Genomic DNA, 27,906 nt, shown 5'->3' on the forward strand with positions numbered 1-27,906 from the left:
CCCTCGACGCCGAGCATCTACTTGATGCCGACGGAGTACAGTGCTTCGAAGCCAGCCGCCTCTGTTCCGAAGACCGGTGTCTCGACGTCGACCTGCGGTGTGCTGCCATCTACTGAGATTTCTGCCTCAGCGTCGGGGACGGAGTCTTGTGCCTCGACGTCGAAGATCATTGCACTGACATTGACAGGGACTTTTGCCTCGACGTCGGCGACGGAGTCTTGCACCTGGACATTGAAGATCTTTGGACTGACCTCGACTGAGACCTCTGCCTCAACGTCAGTTGCCGTTGATGTGGCAACGACGGATTGATTTGCCTTATCGTTGATCGCCTAGCTAGCGTTGATGGAGATTTGCTTCTTGACGTTGAGTGTCGCCTGGTTGATGACAACAGAGGGCCCTTCACTTTCGTCAACGTTGAGAGCGTTGTTCTCAATTTCTTACAAGAGTGATGCGCCTGCACCACCGTACTCTTCCACGATGACTGCTTCACCGTGGACAGCTTCGACGTCGATCCCAACGCCGAAGGAGAACAGGTCGGGCCCTTGCCTCTCGACGTCGACAGAGTTCTCTTTTTCTGCTGCCTCACTGGAGACCTACCTCTTTCAGAGAGGCCATAAAGTCGAATTCTCTCCCTGTCCTTGAAGGTCCTTCTCGACAACTTCTTGCACTGATGACAGGTGGCAGAAGAGTGAGAATCAGGGAGGCAGGGAATACACACAGGGTGTGTGTCTGATCTAGCCTTCTTGCCACAGTCAGGGCAAGGATCAAATAAGGAAGGCATTTCTGACCGAAATAAACCTTTTCTGGAATTCAAAAAAGGCTTCACTCTCACTCTAAGGTTAAAAGACGTGGAGGGAAAGCAACAAATCCTCAAAAAAATCAGACAATTTTTGACAGAAAGTCAAAAAAGGAAGAGCTGTGAATCCAGGGTCCTGATTGAAGGAGCGGAAAGAACAGCTGACCTAACAGTCACCCCTGAGGTATGATGGGAAGCTAGGGGTCATGGCTGCCTTAAAGGCACGGTGCCAGTTTTTGTGTGAAAATGCTTTCATTTTCTATGCTGTTGGTTTACAACGCAGCATGTAGGCTAACAATGTCTGCTTTTTTATTCACAGTGTTTTCATGAGATTTACTCATTAAAAACAGAGTTCAAGTGCTACTTGCCCTCTTGTGTTTTTATGCATTTATGCATATACTATGTGCTTGCAAGAGCAAGTTATTGGTTATTACATTGCTTAGCCTTCCTAGGTGGGGGCTGCACTGGTATGAGGAAAAATGATATATGTAGATATATATAGAGCTGCATTTATATGTTTTTCATATATAATTTTTATTATTTCCCAGGTCCCCGCACATGGGCGGGAATATTCAGTGCTTATGACTATTGATGAGGATCCCCTGGAAGAGAATGGGTGAAATCCTTTGATACATCAGCCCCCTTTTCTAGTGAGTCAGTATTGATTGCAAGTGAATTGCCAAATACCCCAAGCTTTAAACATTCAATGCGAGATGTAGTGACAGGTATATGTGAAAAGAATGTTCTCACCAAGCATCTGAGATAGTGGTGAAAACAAGACACCAAACGTTTGGTAAAAATGGAACGCATTGTCAGTTGGGATGCTGCTGAAAAAAGCTCCTACCAAGTTCAAAAATGATTGGAGTGATTTTGTTTGTATTTGCAGTAATTCAGCTACTTATGTGAAACAGTTGTATGATGGTCTGACAAAATCGATACCTGAGCTGAACTTCTTCCCTGTAAGAGATCCTTGTCACTTGCTAGATGGTATGCTGAAGCATTGTTACAATCTTCAGAGTTAACGAAGAATGCTATTGACTTTGTAGTCCATTCTGGAGCAGTAAAAATTTATTTGGACCTCATATACCCTGTGCACATGCGAACTATACACATGTACTATCAGTGCAGAAAGCAAGCAATAATTTTAATTTAAATTCCATAAACACCGGAAAAACACAGTTTTTGTTGTTTTTAATGGCGCGAGAATGTGTAACCACTTATAACCACTGTTTTTTTAAGGTATTTAAAAAACTGGAAAAAAAACACCAGAATTTACCAAAAATAGAAACTGAAAACAGGGTAGCCTATCGAGAACGTCACAGATATAATATTGCAGCAAAGGACAACATCAGAATCTATGAAATGTCAAATAAGTGTGAAATTCTATATTGGAGATTTTGTCAAAGGAAACCCAATTGACAATAACTTCTTATGCAGAACTCTGGTGTAACTCTAAATTGAGTCCACATATATTGTCTTCACAATGTATCTACGTTACCTGATTTACTCTGCAACGTTATCCAGTGCACACTCATGCAAGTTGGCTCAGGAAACTATGTGTAATTTGTTGAATGTCAAATAGTTTCCCTTTCCAAATGTAGTCTTGGCAAAAAGCATAATTTTGTAAAAACTTCCCTTACAATTCTTGTAAAATGTCATTGTGAATAAACAAGAGTAGCTCTTGTATAAATTATAATATTCTATTTCATTAAAGTCTTAGGGCCTATGGACCGCCAAACTTGCGGTGGATGTGCAGTGGCCGTCGAGGACTACCGTATCAGTGGCCTGACTGCCGTATTACAACTACGGCAGCCGGACCACATTTGGACGGCTGCAACCGCCAAGGATCTGCAATCCCTGGTGTGGCAGTTTGAGGTCACAATATGCTTGGTGGTGCCTCTGTGGCACCGCCAAGGATATTACGAGTTGGCTGTTAGCCACCCTTTTCATTTAGACACCCTTTTCATGGCGGTGAGACCGCCATGAAAAGGATGGAAGAGTGTCAACAAAGGAGATACTACAGGGCCCCCTGTTGCCTCAGGGCCTTTGGGGTGCACGCAGGGGGGCACATGGTGTGCCCCCCTGTCTACATGCACCTCCTGTTCCAGCACGGCATGGACTTTACAGTTCATGCCATGCTGGAAGGTGCTGTGGCTGACCCATGGCACTGCCTTTCCAAGGCTCTCCTATGAGCCTTTGGAAAGGCAGCACCGTGGGGCAGCTGCCACAGGACTGCCCACCCAGATTACAATTTGACTTTGGCAGTGCAGGAGCGGGGTAGTGTATTGCCGCCTCGCTCATGCACCGCCAAGGTCTTAATCAGGCCTCAAGAGTACAAAGAAGTCAATATTTTGACTTTTTATTAGTTTACATTGTAGCCCTAAACCAACTAATTTGAGCAAGGTCTCCAGACTTAGACAGGTGTCCTGGGTCCAGGGTGTAGGCAAAGCACTGGGGTGCTGTCACTCACTTAGGTAGTTATTTTAAAGTGCCTCTTGTACTTTACTCCTTTGACCTAGAGGTTAGTAAACAAGCAAAATGCCTTATGTCCTGGAAGACTGTTCCAACAGAGTGCTGTAGTTTGAAAAATGTGCTGACACTTCCAGCAATCAATGATTAAAGGGGCCAACCCATTGCCCCCTCTGTGTATGATTATGATGTGTTGATTTCAAAAGCTCTGATGAGTTATCCAGTTTATTACGAATGTCCAACTTTATGACACATGTGATTATAAACAGAAACTGAAAGGTACCTGGTGCCTTTTGCAATATTTGTTGGTAAAGCTGTATGGCATTTTCATATTGCTGTTTCCGAAACATAATATCTGCAATCATCTGAAAGGAAATAAAGACATTTGCATACAGTTGAATAACATTAATTTAACTGTTATCAATCACCGTTCTTCTTCCAATAGGACATGCCATAGCAAGTTGGTACGATGATTCAATTTTTTATTTTTTATTTAATGCACATGCATATGCCAAGAAAATAATAAGAAGAAAACAAGTGCATCCTAAATGTGATGGCCATGCAATTGTATTACAATTTTTACATTTAAAATGAAAATTAACGTCATGTATAATTTTAATGGAACTGTAATGTTACTCAAGAGCAGGCAGGTGTATTTAGAACAGGTTTAGAAACCGTTTCGTGCATTAATGCACATAACAGGAAATTATACCGCTTAATGTGGTAAGAAAAGATACTAATTATTGAATTCCTGTAACTTGAAGACCTAGGTTAAACACATATGGAGGACTAAAAAAGGATAAAGAACAGAAAGGGAAATGCAGTGGCAAAGTAACATGTTGGCCCACCAGCCTTGGAACTAAAGTGCACTTCTTACTCATTACAAAAGTGTCAATAGATGACGTCGGCTAACACACTGCCCCATCCTGTATGCTGTGGTGGGCAGAAGCAAAATGTATTTATTTTTGACATTTATAAAGCGCACTGTAACCCTGTGGGCATCCTGGCACTAAAATACCGGAGAAAACTAGCAGGTGAGACTACAGAACTAAGCCAGATAATCATACTTTAGGAAAAAGCCATGTCTTGACTTTTCTACGGAACATCATCAGATCCTGTATTCGCCTTATTTCCAGAGGAAGACGATTCCAAAGGCGGGCAGCTGCCATGCCAAACGATCTTTCTCCCAGTGTTACTCTCTTTGTCCTAGGAATCCTAACGCACAAGTTACTTACCTTCGGTAACGATATATCTGTAAGAAACAGTTGTTAGTGTTAGATTCCTTACCTTAGAATATCCCCAGGCGTTAGACTGGATCCGGAAAGTTTTGCGTAGAAGTACCCTTGCGCGTCGGTAGGCGTCGTCTGCGGCTCCGCGTCCGTCGTCGGCGTCGTGATCGCCGGGATGACGACGTCGGAGTACCTCGACGCCGCCCTCGCGAGCTGACGTCAGTTCTTGTACATAGCTTTCCGCACCAGGAACGCAGAGCCATGCCAGATACCGACACTGGTGCCAAAAAACTAGGGCCCTGAAAGGAAGATACCTTAACCCTAGATATCAGTTCGCAGAACGGGGAGGATGTGTTGGGCGGTATGGAATCTAACACTAACTACTGTTTCTTACAGATATATAGTTACCGAAGGTAAGTAACTTGTGCATCTGAAAGAAACAGGTTAGTGTTAGATTCCTTACCTTAGAATAGATACCCCAGCAATACCAACCCCGGTGGTGGGTCTGCGAACCAAGATCACACCAGAAAGTCCTGGAGAACGGAACGGTTGAAAAAGCCATCTCTCCGGACTTGGCTGTCCAGGCATTAGTGTCTAGCAAACGTGTGCAGCGAGGCCCACGTAGCTGCCTGACTAATGTCCTGCAAGGGGACTACCCGCCCAGGGCAGTAGCAGCTGCCGTGGCCCGAGTGGAATGGGCCCTCATCCCAACAGGAGGCTCCTTTTTTGCCAAGGAGTAATAGACCTTGATGCACAACACAACCCACCGAGAGATGGTCCGTTTGTGCACCGCCCGTCCCTTCTTCGCACCCACGTAACCAAGAAAGAGCTGGTCGTCCACCCGGAACTGGCGTGTGCGGTCAAGATAAAAAGAGAGCGCACGTTTTGGGTCCAGACGGTGGAGCCTCTCTTCCTCTTTCGAGGGATGCGGAGGCGGAAAGAAGGTGTGCAAGGTGATGGACTGCCCAATATGAAAGGCCCTAACAACCTTGGGCAGGAAAGAAAGACGAGTTCTCAAGACAACTTTGTCCGGATGGACAGAGAGGAAAGGAGGCTTAGAAAATAGAGCCTGGAGCTCACTCACTCTCCTGGCAGAGGTGATGGCAACCAGGAATGCAGTCTTAAGAGTCAGAAGACGTAGAGGGCAATTGTGAAGTTGCTCGAAAGGAGCGCACATCAAATAGGTAAGAACAAGGTTCAAGTCCCACTGAGGCATCACAAAAGGAACAGGAGGAAACATGTGCGTGATGCCTTTCAAGAATCTATTTACAACAGGGGACTTGAAAAGAGAAGGCTGATCAGGAAATGGATAGTGCCCAGAGCAGAGCCCTGCTGGGCAAGAGAAAGAAGAAAGAGGAGAACCTCTGAAAGGGGGACAAAAAGTGGATCCACAGCCTTTGCTGTGCACCATGCCAAAAATTTGTTCCACATGCAGGCATATACTGATTTTGTGGAGGGACGCCTGGCTGCCAGAATCACATCACAGACTTCAGGAGGCAAGTCAAATGGCCTCAACTGCAGCCGCTCAATCTCCACGCATGTAGGTGGAGACTGGATAGGTTAGGGTGGAGGACCGTCCCTTGCTGCTGCAACAGAAGGTCCTCCTGAAGAGGCAGACAAATCGGGGATCGAATGACATGCTGAGTAGCTCGGGATACTAGTATCTTCGTGCCCAGTTTGGACCACAAGGATGACTTGGACCCAGTCTCGCCTGATCTTCTTCAGCACTCTGGGCAGAACTGGTATAGGCGAAAAGGCGAACAACAGACCGCAGCTCCACTCGCGACGAAAAGCGTCTCCGAGCGAGTGCCGCCTTGGAAATTCCAACACGCAGAACTGATGACATTGCGCGTTCTCTTCTGTGGCAAATAGATCTAACCAAGGCTCTCCCCACTGCTGAAAGAGGCCTTGCGCCACGTCTGAGTTCAGACGCCATTCGTGATCCATCATGCACTGGCGGCTGAGTTCGTCCGCCCTGGCGTTTAGGGAACCTGCCAGGTGTTGAACCATCAGGGTAATGCCCTGACGTTCCAGCCACTGCCAGAGGCACAGAGCCTCCTGACATAGGGTCTATGACCCCATCCCGCCCTGTTTGTTGCAGTACCACATGACGGTGGTGTTGTCCGTGAACACCTGCACTACACTACCCCGGACAGAGGGGAGGAATGCTTTCAGTGCAAGTCGGATCGCCCGCAGCTCTAGAAGGTTGATATGGAGCCGGGACTCTGCCGAGACCAGAGCCCTCTGATCTCCGCCTCTCCCATGTGGCCCCCCCATCCCAGGAGGGACGCATCCGTCACTACTACGTGCTCCGGTTGGGGTAGGGAGAGGGATCTGCCGCTGACCAAATTGTGGTTTGTGAGCCACCACTGCAATTGTCTCGAGATGCCCTCCGAGATCTGAACATGGTCAGACAGATTGCCCTGATGCTGGGCCCACTGAAACTTCAGGTCCCACTGCAGAGCCCGCATCCGCCACCTGGCGTGATGCACCAGAAGAATGCAGGAGGCCATCAGCCCCAGAAGCCGCAGCATCAACCTGACTGAGACTCGGGATAAATGCTGAAAGATCGGAATCAGAGCCTGAATATCCTGAACCCGCTGTTCGGGAGGATAAACCCGAAACTGCGCCGAATCCAGAACCGCTCCGATGAAGAGGAGCTTCTGAGAGGGGCACAGGTGCGACTTCGGCACATTGATGGAGAACCCCAGCAGGTGCAGGAGGTCGGCCGTAGTCTGGAGGTGGCTGACGACTGTCTGGGGCGAGCCCGCCTACAACAACCAATCACCGAGATAGGGGAAGACTGAGACCCTGATCTGCGCAGATGAGCAGCGACCACCGCCATCACTTTCGTGAACACCCGAGGGGCGCTGGTAAGGCCAAAGGGGAGCACGATAAACTGAAAGTGCTTGTGGCCTACCGTGAACCGCAGGTAACGCTGGTGGGCCGGCAGGACAGGGATATGGAAATAAGCGTCCTGCAAGTCCAACCCTACCATCCAGTCCCCAGGGTCTAGTGCAGCTAAGACCTGAGCTAAAGTCAGCATCTTGAACTTCTCCTTACGGAGGAAGCTGTTGATGCTCTGGAGGTCCAAAACAGGGCGTATGCCTCCTTTGCCCTTCTTGGGTACCAGAAAGAAGTGGGAGTAGCAACCACGTCCTACATCTGGCCCGGGAACGCGCTCGATGGCCCCCTTTGCCAAGAGGGCCATAACTTCCTCCTGCAGAAGTTGCAAGTGATCCATCGACATGCGGTGGCACTGCGGTGGCATGGCTGGAGGGGTTGCCTCGAAGTGGAGGGAGTAGCCCCTTCGGATGATTTGCAGCACCCACCTGTCCGACGTGTGGTACGCCATTACAGGAGGTGATGGGGGACCCTGCCCCCGCTGGCGTCGTATGGGACTGAAAGCTCTGACTAGAAAGGCTTTGAGGCAGATGCTGCGGGAGCGGGTGTGGACTAACCTGGCCGTTGTCCCCCGGCACCGCCACGGCGGTTACCACGTCCGCGACCGCGTTGAGGTTGGTTCTGTGGCCTGTGGCTGGCTGGACCTGTGGGGGCGTTCCTCCTGTGGCCACAAAAGGGGCAAAAAGCAGAAGTTTGCTGGTGCTGGCCTGACAGGCCCAAGGACTTGGCCGTAGCCCTGGAGTCCTTGAAACGTTCTAGCTCACTGTCTGCTTTGGCGCCGAAAAGGCGACGGCCATCAAAGGGCATGTCCATGAGCATGGCCTGGACATCCCCCAAAAAGTTGGCAGACCTCAGCCAGGCATGATGGCGAACCGCCACCGTTGTCGCAATCGCCCTACCCAGCGAGTCTGTGGTATCGAGTCCACACCAAATGGAATAGCGTGCTGCATCCCGTCCCTCTGCTAGGACCTGGGTAAGCTTTGCCTGGACCTCTACCGGGCATTGCGGCAGCACCTCCGCAACCCTATCCCACAGAGAGTGGGTGTAATGGCCCAAAAGGCAGGCGGTGTTGACAGACCGCAGCCCCAAACTCAGTGAGGAGAACAGTTTCTTCCCAAACTGATCGTACGTTTTGGATTACCGATCCGGAGGAACGGTCGGGAATGCGGACTGGGATGTAGAGGCCTGGATCACCAGACTCTCGGGGTGGGATGGGTGGACAGAAAGCAGGAGTCGCCCAGAGCAGGGCGGTGGCGTCGGGCCATGTTCCGATCTACAGGGAGGCCTGTAGAGGTTTTGGACCAAGTGCCCAACAGAACGTCAGTGAGGGCTTCATTGAACGGCAGCAGAGGTTCCGAGGAGCTTGCCTGCGGTTTGAGCACCTCAGTGAGGAGATTAGTCCTCACGGCCGCGACAGGGAGCTCAAGAGCCAAGGCCTTGGCTGCCCTGGTCAACACCACGCTGTAAGCAGCAACCTCCTCCGAAGCCACGGAGGGATGAGAGATGAATCCAGTGTCAGGGGAAGTGTCTAGACCACTGGCCTCCCCAGCTCATCTGCCCAGTCTGGGCTCAACTGGCACTGCTGTGCCAGAGAATCCTCAGACCCCTCCCAGTTCTCTCCTTCATCTGTGTCCTGAAATTCAGACAAAAATGACGGAGCCGGGTCATAGATGAATTGCTCACCCATCGACGTCGGAGATGGCGCCGAGCGGCGCCGCACCGGCGTCGGACCCAGAATGGGGCTGAACCCCGGGCCGGCGTCGTCCGAAGACGGCGCCGGGAGCAACACCATGGGGGTCATCACCAGCGGAGGGGTTGTGAGGTCCACTGGTGACAGTCCGGATCCAGGCCTGGATCCTGTGGGGCCCTGCGGTGTCAGGACCGAAGTTGACGATGGCACCAGGGCCGAAGCACCCGACTGCGTCGGGGGCCGGGGCCCCAGTCGGGATTGCGGGGCCAGAAGGCGACCCTTGACAGAGGGAAGTGAGTCCTCATGGCAATGAGGAAATCACGAATCTCCTCCGGCGTTGCTTACAGATCAGGGACCGGAGGGTATGGGCCTGGAGGCGGCGTCTGCGGCTCCAGCGGAGCCACGCGTGCGGTGTCGCCCGAGCCCTCAGCTGCGTCGTGCGAGAGGCGAGGGGGGTCAGAAGAGCGATGTCATCTCCTGGACTTCTTAGAGTGCCTCAACTTACCAGAGGACTTGGAGCCCGACGAGTGATGGCGATGACTCGACGAGCGATGACTGCGGATCCGTGACCGGTCCCTCGACCGGGACCTCGAGCGGCGCGGGGCACGACTTGCCGTCGTTGTCGGCCCAAGGCAGTAAAGGCACCGACGGTGGAGGTCGGTCACCGAATTCATGCGGTGACAGGCCTCACAGGGTTTGAAGCCCGGCATCCCTATCGGCACCAGGAGTCGATGTCGACTCGAAAAAGATGATCAAAAGAGATCAAAAAGTTGGTCAAAAAGTGACCAGAGTACTGCTCTTCCCGGATCTGCCCTTGCTGGCGCGGAAAAAAGAAGAACTGACGTCAGCGCGGGAGGGCGGCGTCTAAGTACTCCAACGACATCATCCCGGCGATCACGATGCCGACGACGGACGCGGAGCCGCAGACGACGCCTATCGACGCACAAGGGTACTGCTACGCAAAACTTAGCGGATCCAGTCTGATGCCTGGGATATTCTAAGGTAAGGAATCTAACACTAACTTGTTTTTTCAGATAAGATTAGCCGTCGAGGAGCGGAGACTACGTAGTGGTTCATACCATTTAAACCTGCCCTGGAGCACAATAGGCCCCTGTCCATGAAGTGCCTTAAACACTATACAGAGAGATTTAAACAAGATCCTTTGAGTCACCGGGAGCCAGTGCAGCTCTGCCAACGCCTGGGTTGTAGTTGACCGAGTAGCCCTTGTCAGTGCAATCTTCGCTGTTGCCGCCTGGATACTCTGGAGCCTTACGATCAGATATCTCGGAGACTCTAGGAGCAAGGCAATGCAATAGTCCAGGCGGCTCAAAATAATGCTCCTAACTACTGTGACTCTTGCCTGGGCTGGCAGTAATGGTAGCACTTTGCGGAGTCCCTGATCAGAGTATAGCAGCTTCCCACCAGCTTGTTAACATGGGATTCTAGGTTTAGCTTATCATTAAAGCTGACCCCCAGATTGCGTACTGTGCTCAAGGGTACCAAAGGAACATCTGTTGATATGGGCCACAAGTCAGTTGGCAGTATTGTTTGAGCACTGCCCACTCCACAGTGCAAAATCTTTGTTTTCTCATTATTAAATTGTAATGAGTTGTCCCTCAGCCAGTTCACCATTTTCCGCAAACACACATGTAATGTTTCCTGGGAGTCAGCGTGGTCACCCTCCAAGGACACGATAAGCTGAGTGTCATCAGTGTAGTTAACTACGCTGATATTTTGGGTTTTGATGACATCCAGGAGCGGTTGCATGTATGCATTAAACAAAATGGGACTACTTGAGGACCCCTGAGGTACCCCATGCTCATTTTTGGTAAATTCCAATTGAAATGGGGGAGTGCTACTGCCTGCCATCTTTTCGACAAGTAGGATCGCACCCAGTTCAATGCCATGTCTGTCACTCCCAGAGCTTTCAGCATTGCCAGGAGAATAGTATGGTTCACTGTGTCGAATGGGGCAGACAGGTTCAGCAGAATTAAAGTTGCAGATTATCCAGGACGGCTACCAAGGCTGTCTCTGTCCCATGGCCTGTCCTGAACCCAAACTGCTCATCCTCCAGCTTGTTATTTGTCTCCAAGAAGTGGGACAGTGCCCTGCTTACCAAACATTCCATGATTTTTACTGGATATGGTCTGTAATTTTTTGGGCAGCTTGGGTCCAGTGTAGGTTTTTTGCAAGAGAGGTGTTATCATTGCTTGCTTCCAGCAGGGTGGCACCACCCCGCTGCTGAGTGACTGACCACACAGCTGGTGTAAGATTGAAAAGACCGGCGTGGCTAGCGGCCGAACATGGCGGCAGCATAGAGGACTAGCTCCGGCAGGGAAGCGGCCTCTCCATCTATCCGCACGATAATCCGTGGCTAAATCTTACCTCAGACGGCGGCACTGAACGCCCGAGACCGGGCGGAACTGGCAGCAAGTACCCAGACAGAAATCGAGGGTTGGATGACGGAGTTATCGTCGAGTGCTGATCCGATCGAAGTGCAGGCCCACCTCCGGGAACTCTAGTGGCGACTGAGGCCGACCGGAAGTGCAGCTTCTTCGGCTACCGCAGACAGGAAGTGGTCGGTGCTGGAGGACCACCCCGAGTGACGGCCGGCGGGCGAGCTCCCTGCCCAGGGACGGACTGTTTGCCATAACTGACGGAGGTTAATCGAAGGAGGTGCCCGGATTTTCAGGACAACCATCAGAATACTGTCTTGCCATCTGGCCCGTAAAGATCATCAGGGCGTTTCCCGCATTGCTGCGAAAGCCCCTCTTTGCACTAAACTGAGGGCCGCACTGTGACGGTGGTTCCTTCTGGTGCCCCATTGTGCCGGCGAACTGTATTTTCTCCGTGATCGAACTATGGCCGGGAAAGGTGTTAAAGGTGGTACGACCCAGACTCGTATCGACCGATTCACAAACGACAGAACCGCTTCCCCTCCGGCGGATGGGAAACATTCCTCCGTAAAACCAGGCGAGCCTGCGGGGACGAAGAAGGCGACGTTGGAAGATGTTATGAAGGCTCTCTCGCAGGTCCAAACGACGGTGGGCTCCATCTCAACCGAAATCACCCTTATCCGAGCGGATCTCCACAAGATGGCCGAAAAAGTAGGCTCATTGGAACTGGTCACGAAATCGCTAGTAGAGGATGTTTCGGAACTGCAGACGGCCATGGAAGCGGTCATGGCGGAGAACAAGCTCCTGAAGGATAAGCTGGACGACCAGGAGGGCCGCTCCAGGTGGAACAATGTACGCATTCTTGGTGTTCCGGAGTCGGAGGGCACGAGAGCGATGGATTTGTATGTGGAGGACCTCATTAAAACACACCTTCAACCTAAAGGTCTGTCGGCCTCTTCTCAGTCGAGCGGGCACATAGAGTTCGGGGGGGTCAACCTAAGCCAGGGGCCTCGCCTAGGCCGATCCTAGCAAGACTGTTCAACTACCGCGACCGGGATGTCATCCTTCAGGCGGCGCGAGTCTCACCGCCGGTGAAAATCCTTAACTCGACGGTGGCGTTCTTCCCGGATTATACGGCGGAGGTGGCCAGGCGGCGGAAGACCTTCCTGGACGTTAAAAGGGAACTTAGGAAGCGAGAACTCCCTTACTCCATGATCTTTCCGGCCAGGCTCCGGGTGGTGGCGGAGAACAGGACCTGGTTTTTCGACAACCCTGAGACTGCACGAGACTGGCTGGACGGCTGGCGTCCTTCCTCCCACTCTCGCCGTCCTGGACGGACTAAGAATGGCTCACATCAACCTGACCGAGACGACGCTGGAGAGGCCGGTACGAACAGTGGCAGAAGCTCGCCAGTAAGAGACAATGATGACCTGAATCAGGAGGTGGACTCATGAACACTCGACTGGTACGAGACATTGTTATTTGGGTCTGCGGCTGGAACCACCAAGGACACTGGGCCGAGGGCCTCCGCAGAGGGTATGAGGGGTCGCTAATTCCGGAGCACTCCTCACCCCCAACGAGCAAGTAACTGTGTGTTTTCTATGGGATGGGTCTAAGCACTCTGCTAAATTGGGGTGGCGGGCAGTTTGGAGTCCGTGTAGCAGGGAAGCAGGGTGGGTGGGGGTTTTGGGAACGGGGGGGTTTCGTTGGTTTGCTTGTTTGAATTGTTTGGCTCTATTCATCATCTTGAAATTGTTAATAGTCACACATGGCCGCATTCCTTACACCGGGTGTGCCACCTCGGACCCTCTAGCACTACGAAGGCACCAACGTGCGAATAGTTGCACAGGGCGGGGAAATTCTTCAGCCACCATAGCTTTGTCCTACCCCATGGAACACCAACTTACATGCGCGCCTACACAATGGCGGACCTCCCACGACCTAATAACGTAACACCTGACACTGGGATGGGGTCTGTACCACCGTTGCAGATAACGTCGTGGAATGTCCGGGGGTTGGGGGATAAAGTGAAGAGGGGACTGGTTTTGCAATGTATTAGGCGATTGAACTGCGACATCGCCCTTCTTCAAGAAACACACTTGGTGGGGGCGGCTACCAAAGCTCTGGATAGGAGAGGGTATCACATGGTAGCACATTCGGACTTCACTTCAGGGTCCCGGGGGATGGGTGTTTGGGTGAAAAAAACATCCCGCTTTATACATCACTCCACAAAAACAGACAAACATGGCCGCTTCGCGGCAGTATGTGGGCAATGGGAAGGTGTGCCCATTACTGTGGTGTCTGCGTACATCCCGCCAGCGCTACACTCATCGGCATTTCCGGACCTGGGCAAATTTCTTCTGGAACTTCCGGAAGGGGACCTGCTGGTGGGCGGAGATTTCAATGCACTAGCCAATACTGATATGGATAGATTCCCGGCTCGCTCCCTCCCCTCTGGCCCAACGAAATTCAGGGACTTTTTGGAGGCACAGGGTCTGATTGATATCTGGAGACAGCTCCACCCTACTGCCCGCCACTATTCCTACTACTCATCCACTCATGATTGCCTGTCTCGCATTGACTACTTTCTCACACTGGGGGGTAGCAGACTCACATTTGCTGACGTGCAGATTAAGCCCCGGGGTATATCGGACCATTACCCCTTGACTGCTACACTGTCCTGCACAACCGCGGCTCGCAAACGGCTTTATCCTATTTACCCTGGTTATCTTAAACTCCCTCCAATTCGAAAATCTCTTAAAACCACCACCAAGCATTACTTCCGGGAGAATTCCGGCTCGGTGTCCTCCCCGACGATACTATGGGAGGCGTATAAGACAGTGTTGAGAGGCCAGGCGATCGCGGCTATAACCGACCATAAACGTAAGCAAAAACAGGAACTGGTAGAGTTGGAACTGCAGTTAGAACGGGCTAACGTAGCTCATATGAACGTACCGTCGGACGATACTCGACACGCATTGCATCTCTGCCAGCAAAGGCATGACGACCTTCTCCGTCGACGGGCGTTAGAGCATATAGAGTCGACTGCGAGCAGGGTTCATGATGTGGGCGATAAGGCCAATAAATTACTGGCCTGGTTAGACAAGAAACGAGACGGTGGCAGGCACATTCTACAATTGCGGGACCAAGAAGGGACATGTCACACACACCCTCCCAAAATTGTTGACCTCTTAGCGAACCACTTCCAGGAGGTGTATACTCCAGAGGTTGTGGTCACGGCAAAGGCGGCGGAGCTAGCTCTCCAGGGTGTAGAAGTAGAGACGCTGTCGCCGGAGGCGATGGCTGAGCTGGAAGCGGACCTCACGGTGGAGGAGCTCCATATGGCGATAGGTGCGCTGCGTACAGGTAAAGCGTTGGGCCCCAACGGGATACCGATCGAATGGTTTCAAACAATGTCGGATGCACTGGGCCCACCTATGTTGGCCATGTTTGAGAACTGCAGAGAGACCGGAATGTTGCCTTTAGACCAGCGCTTGGCGACGATAGTGGCTATCCCAAAACCCGGCAGACCTCCTGAGGAATGTACGTCTTATCGCCCGATCTCGCTCATTAACGCAGAGGCAAAGACCCTGGCGAAATTGATTGCTAATAGGCTGACTCCACATCTTTCCCAGTTGATCCACCCGGACCAATCGGGCTTTATGCCGCATAGGAGCACGGCACTGAATCTCCGTAGGGTGCACGGCGCACTGGCCCGAGCACTTCCCTGAAAGAACCGGCGGCCATTTTGTCGTTAGACGCCAGAATGGCTTTTGATATGGTAGAGTGGCACTACCTGTTTGCAGTTCTGACCCGGATGGGCTTCGGACCGAAATTTCTATCGTGGGTTCGACTTCTCTACACGGACCCGGTAGCCCACGTGGCGGCCAATGGCCACATCTCACGAGCGATTCCTCTGGCGCGTGGGACTCGTCAGGGCTGCCCCCTATCCCCGTTACTGTTCGCGCTGGTCCTTGAACCACTCGCTATTGTTATTAGAAAGACACCACTACTGAAAGGTATTCAGTGGACGGAGGCCTGGGAAGACAGAGTATCATTATATGCCGATGATATGTTGGTCTACTTATCTGCCCCCGAATCGAATGTTCCGATACTACTGGCACTTTGCAATAAACATGGCTCGGCCTCCGGCTATACTATTAACTGGACGAAGTCGGTCCTTTATGTCCTGAAGGGTCCTATGCCAGTCCTCCCTGAACACTATCCTCTAGTGTTGACCGATGTCTCATTTAAATACTTGGGCATCCATGTCACCAACGACACGGCCATGTTCTACGACCGGAACCTGGGGCCCCCCCCTCCTTCGTCTGAAGGCAGACGCCCGACATTGGTCAACCCTGCCACTCACGCTCTTGGGGCGTGCTGCCTTATTTAAAATGATGGCACTTCCACGCCTCCTGTATGTTCTGGAAAATACCCCAGATGTAATTCCGCCCTCCTATTTCCATAAAGTCACCGCAGTTGTGACTACCCTGCTATGGGGTGAGCGTCCTCCGAGAATCGCTCACCTCAAACTTAACCGTGGTTGGTACGATGGGGGAATAGCGCTACCGAATGTACAACTTTACTACTGGGCATCTCAACTTAAGGTACTCAATCAATGGCTCCACGCACCGCACGATGACCCGGCATATCTGGCTGATAGGGCCCAACTGGGAACGCTAAGTCTGTTAGCCCCTTTATATAACCCGAGTCTCCTTAAAGGACTGATTGGCCCTACTAAACATACAGTTGCCTTATGGTACAGGGCGCTCACCCGGCTGAAATGGAAGGGAGTCATCACGAAACTCACCCCACTTTGGGACACCAAAAAACTGGGATGCCTTAGGTCCAGTAGGGGATTCACCCAGTGGGATACTATAGGCATTTCAACGGTGGGGGATCTTTGGACGTCCTCAGGGGTGATTCCCTTTGCGCAACTACAACAGCAGTATGCCCTAGGCCCCACTGAAACGTACAGATACATCCAAATTAGGCACGCTCTGCTGGCGGTGTTGGAACCAGGGACCACCGTCCCGGAGTCCTCACCCCTAGAAGACCGGCTTCTTACAGACTTTTTACAGATACGCGCCACCTCACTCACATATCGCAAACTGCTAAATAACCTCCCAGACCCCCTGCAGAAATTGCGAGAAAAGTGGGAAACTGAGTTTGGAGCTATGGATGAGACGGATTGGAATGCTGCCATGGCGTCTCCAAGGGAGGCAGGGGTGTCGGCCAGATTCCGGCTCATACAGTTAAAAGTACTGCACAGAGTATATTACACAAGAACCACCCTACATAGAATACATAGGGCTGAAACCCCTCACTGTCTCAGGGGATGCGGGGAGGACGGCACGTTATTACACACGCTGTGGGATTGCCCACTCATTGTCAGATATTGGCAACAGGTCATGCGTACATTATCCCAGGCCCTTGACACCTCCCTTACACCGGAGCCACGCCTCTGTCTCTTGAACATATGGGAGGGTACTGACCTTAATCTTAGACAACAGCAGTGGGTCACAATTGGTATAATGGTGGCTAAGCGCGATGTGGCGCAAAGATGGGGGGTGGCGGAAGTACCTACTTTGGCGCTGTGGTGCAAAACCATGGACAAATTGATGCTAACTGAAAGAACTGTATGTAAAATGAGAGCGAACCCGAAGAAATGGAACAAGGTATGGGAGGCATGGAATAGATATAGGGGGGACCTATGTGAACCGCTGCAGGAGGATGATGACGAGGATTCGGACGATGAGGAAGAAATGATTGATTGAATTGAAAGGATGCTCTGGGGTGGGATCGGGAATGTAACCTTGTTCATGGGGATCTTGATTTCACGTGATGCTTGTGGGGGGGGGGGGGTATTTACCTGGGTGGTTGGGATCGGCATACTCTACTGATAGAACTTTTTCTTATTGCTTTGTGACTATACAACACAGATGAGCCTTTGAGTTTGGTTTGGTTTTTCTTTTATAAAAATGAAAAAATGGACTTGAAAACGTAAGATTTCATGGCTCCGAATACTATATCCTGATGGCCTATTGTATCATCTTCAACATTCGCTGCCGGACCGGAGGGTTGTCGGCTGAATAGCTGTGTAGAAGTACAAACTGCTGCATTACCTTCCGACATGATTACTGCCTAAATGTACTATTGTTATTTTGATGATAACTGTCAATAAAAATCTTACACCAAAAAAAAAAAAAAAAAAGATTGAAAAGACCTTGATCCCAACTCTTTCAGTATCTTTTGGGAAATCGGGTCCAGCGGTGATCCAGAGGAGATTCCCCGAGCCACTCGGACAAACTCCTCTTCCGAGGGCATCTCAAACTCAGCCAGAATAGGTTCAGGGATTAAGGGGCTAAGCTTATTATTCCTATCTCGGTTGATTTTTAATATTTCTCCCTGTCCCGATCCAAGGAACCGGATTGGGTCACAGATTTTAGACCTGCCTCAATCTTACTGATCCTTTCCTGAAAGAAGGTTGACAGCCCATTGCATAGCTCCTGGGTTGGTATAACCTTATTATTTATACAATTAGGGCTGATCATATCTCTTACTATCTTAAAGATACTCCCGGAGCTCTTAGATGATTTAAGAATAGAAGCAGCTTAATATTCAGCTTTAGCAATTGCTCTTTCATTTTTGTAATTAATAAGTGTTTTCTTCCAGCTAGCTTTATCATTTTCGGCATAATACTTTCTCCACTGTCTTTCTACCATCTTAAAGTCCAACTTATGGTTCCTTAGGACCTCCGCATACCAAGGAGCTGAGGGTCTTCCCCTTTTCCTAATGTTCTTTAGAAGGGCAAGTAGGTCAATTGTTCTGGTTAGATACTCACAGACTATCTGCTTCTCAGGATCGAACCAAATCTCTGTATGAAATACAGGGAAGATTTTTGCCTTCCTTACCAATCCCTTCCAGTCCCTGCCCAGAAAGCTCCTTTCTTCTCTAGACCTGATCTTCCGCATAGGTACCACTCTGAATCTGGCCAGATAATGATCATACCAACCTACCGGCAGAATTGTATCCATTGTAATCAAATCTTCCTCTGTAAAGATCATATCTAATATGTGTCCCTCTCTATGCGTTGGTTCTAATACCCATTGCATCAGATTCAGATTTACATAGGACTGAATAAGATTATTATATGCTGTGTCCATTTTCCCATTGGGCCATAGGTTGAAATCTCCTAGTACTAACAAACTAGTGTGGGAAATGGTCATATTACTAATTGCATCAATCAGATCCTACTGTTGTTGTGCATTAGCTGCCCCCGGAGGTCTATAGCAGACCATACCCCTAAATAAATGTCCCATTTGATCTTTAACAGAAAAACCCAGTATTTCCATACCGGTGACCTTGCCTATGTCTAAAGGAATAATATCCCAGGACTCCTTAAAGATAATTCCAATCCCTCCAACTCGACCATCAGGCCTGGGTTTGTGAAATGCCTCGTATCCTGCTGGGCATGCCAGCCCCAACTCCAAGTGCAGCCCTGCCATTGTCCATGTCTCTGTCATAAACAGAACATCAAGATTATGTACTTCTAGCAGGAGCAGGATCTGCATGGAATGTTTAGGAAGAGATCTCACATTAAGCAAACCACAATTCAACCTGTCCTTGTTTACGATGTCGAAGTCATGCACCATTACATTTTCTAATGTTGGTTTGCTAAAAGCTCTTACCCGCTTGCCTATGTCGCGTAGTTGTTCCCCGGAATATCTACAACTGGGATTACCCGCCATCAATTCCCTTAAACCGGCGGCATTGCTGGCACTGTGAGCTGCCGGTGCGCGGACGGGCGCAGACGGGCTTGCCTTTGGCGCGGCGCCCGCTGCGCACGTCTGCTGCGCGGTGGCTTCAGTGTAACGTTAAATATGCGACACTGTGTGAAAAACTAGAGCGCTAACCCCACAGCACGACGTGCTCACGTTAACAGGTTTGGATTCGCGTGCGCTGTTGGCGTCGGTAATTAAAAAACAATCACCCCTAGAAGTACTAAAAACAACAGTGCAAATTTCAATGATTAAAAAAGCGCTATTCGCTGCAGCCCTCCAAATCACAAGCAATTCCCGGTAAAATGTGAATGACACATGAACAGATCAATGAGTGAAGAAGGTTGTCCCAAAAACCCTTTTGTTTATATGCATATAGATGCATGTATTTTTTTTTATGTATGTTGTTTTAATACATGACGCTTCGAGACATTTAAACCTGTCTCTAGGACAAATCTATAACGAGGTCTGGAATATGAAGGAAAGGCTACTCATCTTTATAAGCTAGATGTACGAGCAATACTAATGAGGTAGGTTGCAATTTGTGACCTTCTATGATTCGCTGCCATCACGGGGATGGTGGCCTGCTTGGCTCAACATACCGCCATGTCTGATTGCTTTTAAATAAAGCGTTTAAAAAGAAAAAAATGAAACGTTTCGGTTTCATTTTTTAAGAGTAGGCAGTGGTAACTTGGAATACTACCTGCTCTTGCAATTCGGTAACAGGTTTCCGAATTGCAACTGGGGCACTGTACATTTAAATATGCCCTTTTGCATTCGCACATAGCCCGATTCTACGAATCAGGCCATTTGCGACCACAAAAAGGCTTTATATATCTAGCCCTTAGTTCGAGTAATAAGAGATGGCCTTGTGAGCTTTCTGTAATTGCTCACTTAATGACAATCACTTAATAAGTATACTGTGCCAGGTTCTTTTTGGTACTTAAGAACCCTGGCTGGGAGAGGTCTGAGCTCCTCTAGCATAGCTGGATGTCTCAGTTTACAAGTCAACTAAGAGATGAACCGAGATTTAAAAAAAATCGATGTAAGATCACAAGCCCTGTGTGAAAATGTTAATCATTTTTCACATAAGTGAACCAAATGTATGTTGAACAAGAAACTACAAAAATTACTGTCTGTCTTTCACAGTCATTCTTTTTTTATTCATAAACATTAAAAATTGTGTATCACATCAGTGTGTTTGGACACACCATGTGCAAAGCAGGCTATGATGTGTTCTCACATTATAAAAACTTTTACCACTTGTCCGGTAGCTACACCTCCCAGTCATTTCAAACAAACTTTAAAATAATGTGCTTTTATTCGTTTTTTAATATAGAATAGAATACACTCGAAAATAAAATCCAACAAAGTACACACATCGTTTGTCAGACCTAAAACACCCACAAGCAGTATTCTCTAGCCTTATTAGGCAAGTTTGTGTACATTTTTCTGTGAATTTTAAATCACAGGTGAAGTCATTTTCTGGCAGGCAGCCAGAGCTAGAAGACTCCCGCTTACATAGAGTGGGCTTTTTTGGTTCATCGCTTTCAACCATTGGCTTTCTTTCACAAGCCTTTTCAGCCATCGACTTGAGATTTTCTCAATCACATCTAGGCTCAGCCCCGTGTACTTATCACCTTCACCTAATCCTATTGGCTGTTTGGACGCATCCTTCCACAATCTCGCGAGCGACTGTAGTGAAATGTACGAGTGACTACTTTACAACTATGGCCCCCTATCCGCTCCTCTTGGCTCCCTCTCATGTGTATCAATCAAATGTGCTAACACTGTAAGTGTTAGGACAATAAAGCCATGCCATGCCATGCCTATTATCTTTCCAATACTAGTTACTTGTTAATGAGAACACAGTAATACCTGAACCACCTGACAAAGGACGAACTGTCTCAGGCTCCCCTTTTTGATGGTAAAATGTCATTGCTATTTTCTATGTATGAGTCCTGGGTAACTGATGTTTGAGAAAGGGAAAAAGAAAGTGTCAGGGGAGATAAAGATAGAGAGGATGAAAGGGCAGAAGGATGTAACACTTCGCCTTTGGACAATAACTATAAATAATTTTAATACACGTTTACCAATTTGCAAGCCACAGAAACAGCCACTGCGCCTGCTCAGTGGGTCAATATTCCTCCTTTGGAAAACTAAGACATTTTAGGCTATAATTTAGCGAAGGTCAACAAAGCTCTTCATACTTTTAAAGGGTGATAAAATAAGTACCACCAAAGTGGGTAATAACACTAATTAGAGACAGAACTACTTAACACTAGATTGTAGTAACAAGGGATATGTAAATTACAATTATGGCTTCTATGTGAGCTGATTACAGATTTCAGATAGTCTGGCTAGATTTAGAAATTTGTCAAGCATAAGCTTCTACTCCACGTTCAGTTTTTTCGGGCCACACAGTGACTTTCATGGGCCAGGACCCTTAAAAAAGTTATGAAGACTTTCTACTAGGAGTTGTTAATTCACATGATTTGCTTTACTGTAATTATGCAAAATGATGGGGAAATTACATGGAAATATGCGGAATGACGCTTAATGCAAATCTGCCATTTAGCGCTACATTTTAGTGTGAAATGCGTCCTTGCATCTTTTTAGATGAAAGAGGATGCATTTTGAGCTACCAAAGTGAAAAAAAGACAATAGCCATGAACAACAGCCACTTGCATTCCGGTTGCTTTGCATTGTTCCTGCCCTCCTGTGCTTTAACTTTGCTGCCAACGACAGCGTAATTACATGATGTGGCATAATTTCCGGAATTTGGTGTGACGCAAAATTCCCCAAATTACACAAACTATGCCAGCAAAAAAACAAGTTACTTACCGTCGGTAAGGCTTTTTCTGGTAGATACAGTATCTGCCTGTGGATTCCTCACCTTGTGAATATCCCCTTGCGTCAGCAATATTCGGAAATTCTTTTTGTAGCTTCGCGCCGATGTGGACGACGTCATAGAGGCACGGCATCGCGCGCAACTCCGCTGACGTCACCGACACCATAATAGGCCCACGCCGGCGTGATGAAATCAGTTCCACTCTTTTTTCCGTGCCTTCAAGGCACCCGGACGGACCAATGACAGTAGATATACATATATACAGTGTACATAGTACATACAATTCAAAACTGCACACATAGTGCGTAGCAAAGGTATGAAAAACCCAATATATATACAAATATAAATATACATAAAAATACATAAAATCAGGTATAGTAGAGTGGACAACGGGGAGGCGGGTGGGTCAGTGAGGAATCCACAGGCAGATACTGTATCTACCAGAAAAAGCGTTACCGAAGGTAAGTAACTTGTTCTTCTGATAGATACATCTGCCAGTGGATTCCTCACCTGGTGAATAGAGTCCCACAGCAGTCCCCACTCCCGGAGGAGGGTGTCCACTCTCCTATACCAGAAAGTCTTGGAGGACAGAGCCCGCAAAGTGGCCATCCCTCCTCACCTCGGTATCCAAGCAGTAATGCTTCGCGAAAGTGTGGAGGGAGGCCCAAGTCGCGGCTCTACAAATATCCTCAACAGGTACACCTCTGGAAAGAGCAGATGTTGAAGACTTAGCTCTAGTAGAATGAGCCCTTATACCCTCTGGAGGTTCCTTACCCACCAGGGAGTAGCAGATCTTGATGCATAAAACAATTCATCTCGAGAGCGTTCGCTTGTGCACCGCCTTCGCCTTCTTGCATCCAGCAAAACCAACGAACAGCTGGTCATCCGACCTGAACTCTCTCGTCCTGTCCAGGTAGAAACTCACCGCCCTCTTAGGGTTCAAGCGGTGAAGCCTTTCCTCCTCCTTGGAAGGGTGAGGGGGAGGATAGAAGGTAGGGAGGGTAACGGACTGCCCCAGATGAAATGGAGTTACCACCTTCGGCAGAAAAGCAGCCCTGGTCCTGAGAACCATTCGTTCAGCATGAATGGATAAAAACAGGGGCTTTGAACTAAGAGCTTGAAGCTCACTTACCCTCCTTGCAGAGGGAATTGCCAACAGAAAAACAGTCTTGAAAGTCAAAAGTCTCAAGGGACACTTGTGCAAAGGTTCGAAAGGCGAACCCACCAAAAAAATAAGCACAAGGTTCAAACTCCATTGAGGAACAATAAAAGGTGTTGGAGGAAATTTATTGGTAAGGCCCTTGATAAATCGTAATACGATAGGAGATTTAAATAAAGAGGGTTGGTCCGGCAAACAAAGGAAAGCCGATAAGGCTGATAAATAACCTTTGATAGTTGCTACCGCAAAACCCTGCTGGGCCAAACAAAGTGCAAATTGAAGAATATTGGACAAACGAGCCCTTAAAGGGTCTATAGACTTCTCCCCACACCAAATAACAAATTTAGACCATCTATAAGAATAAATGGACTTGGTGGAGTCACGCCTGGCCGATAATATGACATCCACACATCGTGTGGGAGAGAAAAGGAATTCAGGTTGCCCCGCTCAATCTCCAGGCATGAAGGTGTAAGGTCTGGAGGTGGGGGTGTAGAACCTGCCCCTTCATCTGGGAGAGGAGATCTGCCCTGTGAGGGAGACGGAGCGGAGGGCACGAGGAGAGGTGGAGAAGATCTGTGTACCACACCCTTCTTGGCCAATCGGGGGCCATCAATATAACTTGGGCCCGGTCTTGGCGAATCTTCCTCAGAACCAGAGGAATCAAGGGTATGGCAGGAAACGCGTAAAGCAGCTGTGAGTCCCAACTCAACTGAAACGTGTCCCCCAGTGCTCCTTGCATCGGAAACTGGAGACTGCAGAATGATGGGCAGTGAGCATTCTCGTGAGTGGCAAACAGGTCCACCTGAGGAGTTCCCCACGTCCGGAAGACGTGACGAACCACCTCCGGGTGAAGCCTCCACTCGTGGTCGGCCGAGAACTGCCGACTGAGACTGTCTGCACGTACGTTCAGAACCCCGGTCAGATGATTTGCCATCAGACAAATCTGATGGTCCTGAACCCAGGACCAGAGACGCAGAGCCTCTCTGCAGAGACACTGCGACCCTACTCCTCCCTGCTTGATGATATACCACATCGCGGTCGTGTTGTCCGTCCGCGAAGGGAAGGGAGGAAGGCCTTGAGTGCCAAAAGTATGGCCCGCAATTCCAGAAGGTTGATGTGAAGCAACCTTTCCTCTGGAGACCAAAGACCTTTGACCTCCAGATCCCCCAGATGAGCACCCCACCCTAGAGTGGATGCATCCGTTATCACTGTGGCCACCGATGGAGGCAGTTGAAAAGGCTTTCCTTGAGACAGATTGCCTTCCACGCCCCACCAAGACAGATCCGCAGCAGTTTCTCTGGAGATCCTCACTGACTCCCTGAGATCTCCGTTGTGCTGATACCACTGCCTGCAGAGGCACCACTGGAGTGCCCTCATGTGCCAGCGTGCATGGTTGACCAACAGAATGCAAGAAGCCATCAGACCGAGCAGACGAAGGACCTTCAGGACTGGAACGACCGCTCCATTGTGAAATAAAGGTATCATTTCCTGTATGTCGCGAATCCTTTGAGGAGGAGGGAATGCACGACACACAGTTGTGTCCAGTACAGCACCTATGAACAGGTTGCGCTGGGAGGGCACCAGGTGAGATTTGGATACATTTATCGAAAAACCCAACCTGTGCAACAACTGAGTTGTCTCTTGCAGATGATGGAGCACTATCTCTGGAGATTCTGCCTTGATCAGACAATCGTCCAGATACGGGAATACCGGTACCCCCGATCTTCTGAGATGCACAGCCACCAGAGCCATCACCTTGGTGAAGTCTCGAGGCGCAGTAGTAAGACTAAACGGAAGGACCGCAAACTGGTAGTGTTGCGAACCAACCGTGAAACTGAGATACTTCCTGTGCGACTTCAGGATGGGAATATGAAAATACGCATCCTGTAAATCGATCGACACCATCCAGTCTTCTTCCAGCAGCGCTTGAAGAACCTGTGCAAGGGTGAGCATCTTGAACTTCTCCTGCTTCAGGTAAAGATTCAAGATCCTGAGATACAAGATTGGACGAAGTCTGCCATCCTTCTTGGGGATCAGGAAATACCGGGAGTAGCATCACTGACCCCTCTCCTGCTCCGGAACCACCTCTATCGCACCCTTTCTGAACAATGCCAGGACTTCTTCCTGCAGGAGAAGCAGGTGGTCCTCCGAACAAAAACCCTGGCAAGGAGGGTAATTTGGGGGAAACTCCCGAAAAGGAAGAGCATATCCATTTTCCACGAGATTGAGAACCCAAAGATCCGATGTAATCAATTCCCAATCTCATAGGAAATGGGTAAGCCGACCCCCCACTGGGCCCACATGATCCGGAATGGCGGATCTAGGGCTGCTTTGCTGCGTTGGCGGGGAGCTGGGAAGGGGAAGAGGAGGAGGAGGAGGAGGAGGAAGCTTGACGACCTCTGGGACGAGCTCTTTTTCTGCCCCTATAAGACTTGTACAGCGTATTTTGCTGCTGCTGAGGCTGTTGTTGAGATTGTTTGTAGGCTCGAAAGGAAGACCTGCCAAATCCTCTGAAGCGCTTCCCAAATGTGCCTCTTGTCTAAAGGCCCAACGACTTCGTTGTCGCTCTGCTGTCTTTAAAGCGCTCTAAAGCAGAATCAGCCTTCTTCCCAAACAATCCAGACCCCTCAAAGGGCAAATCCATCAAGGCAGACTGCACATCTGTTGAGAACTCTGATGACTTTAACCACGCAGCTCTCCTAGTGGCCACCGAAGAGCCCATGACTCTCGCCACCGAATTTGCCGTGTCCAGCCCACTCTGGATTACCTGCCTTGCTGCAGCCTGAGTGTCCGATATAACCTCCTGAAAGTCCTTTCTATCCCCTTCAGGAATCTTTGGCACCAACTGTTTTACAGAATCCATCAGGGCCTGGATGTAACGTCCCATCAGGCAAGTCGCATTAGTAGATTTTAATGTTATGCTGGCTGAAGAGAAGACTTTCTTAGCTGCCTGATCCTGCTTTCTCGACTCTTTTTCCCCAGGAACCTGCGGAAAAGCTCCTGCAGACTTCTTAGAACAGGCAGCCTGTACAACTAAACTTTCAGGCAGGGGCTGTGTTGATAAAAAGTCAGGGTCATTAGGAGCCACCCTATATCTCCTCGCAACCGCCCTTGAAACAGCAGGGGCTGACAACGTTTTCTTCCACACCTCATAGATTGGCTCAGCCAAAGCATCATTGAATGGCAGCATTGGTTCAATTAAAAAGGAAGGTGAATGGAGGACCTCCATCAGAATATTCAACTTGTACTCAGCAGTAGACAGAGTGATGTTTAACAAGTCTGCCGCCTTCCTTATCACCACATGGTAAGGAGTCACATCTCTAGAAGGTGTATCAGATGTAGAGGCCAAATCCCACTCAGGAGACAGTTCCAGGCCACTAGCCTCCCTCATGTCATCAAAAGGATCCTCAGACTCCTGAAGCTCACCTTCCTCCACTTCTTCATCCTCCAAAAGCCTCTGTGCCTCACGCCTCGACCTCTCCTTTACAAACGAAGCCGACGGATCCACGACCTACTCCGCTGAATTCGGAGCCGGCGTCGAACCCGAAGTCGGGCGAGGCAGCTTAACTGGAGGTCGAACCGGATTCAGCATCGGAGTCAAGGGTACCGGCGTCGATGGAATCGGCGTTGATGGATTCGGCGTCAACGGCTTCGGCGGCGGCGTCGAAGGCTTCGCCGGCGTTGGAAAATGCCAATGCGGTGCTGGAGCCGGCATGAAAGTCATAAAGGGCGCAGGAGCATAAGCCTGGGGAACACCCAGACTAAACGCCATAGGGCCCGTGGGACCAACAGGTGCACCAGACGGGTACATTGCCCTGGAGTAGACACCAAACATGGCATTGAGGAATTGCGTCGGATCCTGACCTGGGGCTGGCAAGGCAGGATATGTGCCTCCAGGCTGCTCACGAGGGAGCGGAGTCGTCACAACGTCGACCTCCTCTTCAGGCTGGTGCACCGGAGTCGACGGACCCGCAGGCAACGGAACCGCGACTTCACCAACTTCCTCCACCTCTCCTTTATCCTCCTGACCAGAAGGATGGGACGGATCTGGAGAAGGGTTCGCTAGCTGCTTCGGTGACTCATGCGAATTCGCACTCGAAGCCCCACCCTCTGAGTCCTGGGCTTCCGAAGCCGAAACCAAAGCTTCTTTATGAAGTAGCTTCACTTGTGACTTCGGCCTTGAACTCGAGTCCTTGCCTGAGTGATGTCGGGACTCATGGCTCCTCTTCTTGTGCTTCTTCCTCGAAGACCTCGAAGCATGAGCAGAAGATGACTCCGAGCGCGACCTCGAACGAGACCTCGACCTCGAACGCCGAGTTTGTGACTTCAAAGTCTTCTTATCTTTCTTGCTTTTAAGTTTTGCAACGAGGAGCTTTGTCTCCCTCTCTCGAAGGGCCTTCGGTGTCATCTTCTTGCAAGAAGGGCAATCCTCGACGTCATGGTCGGAGCTCAGACACCAGACGCAGCACTCATGCGGATCAGTGATTGACATTGTCTTGCCACATTCCCCGCAAGCTTTAAATCCGGTCTTCTTAGACGACATCTCGACAGAAGACAAATAGAACACAGAGAAAATCACAGAGTAACAAAGTTACTGTAACAGCTACAGACGATCCCTTGAAAACCGT

At 49.6% G+C, this 27,906-nt stretch overlaps 1 protein-coding gene across 1 annotated transcript in view; it reads right to left on the reverse strand.

Moving 5' to 3' along the window:
• Window positions 1-27,906, reverse strand: part of TTC21A (tetratricopeptide repeat domain 21A) — a 427,059-nt gene that overhangs the window by 165,883 nt on the left and 233,270 nt on the right. The window contains exon 22 of the mRNA XM_086941450.1: window positions 3,549-3,630. Within this exon, the coding sequence (XP_086797576.1) occupies window positions 3,549-3,630 (82 nt within the window). The remainder of the gene's footprint in view (window positions 1-3,548; window positions 3,631-27,906) is intronic.

Source organism: Lissotriton vulgaris, chromosome 10 (assembly GCF_964263255.1).
Source record: "Lissotriton vulgaris chromosome 10, aLisVul1.2, whole genome shotgun sequence".
Classification (NCBI taxonomy): domain Eukaryota; kingdom Metazoa; phylum Chordata; class Amphibia; order Caudata; family Salamandridae; genus Lissotriton; species Lissotriton vulgaris.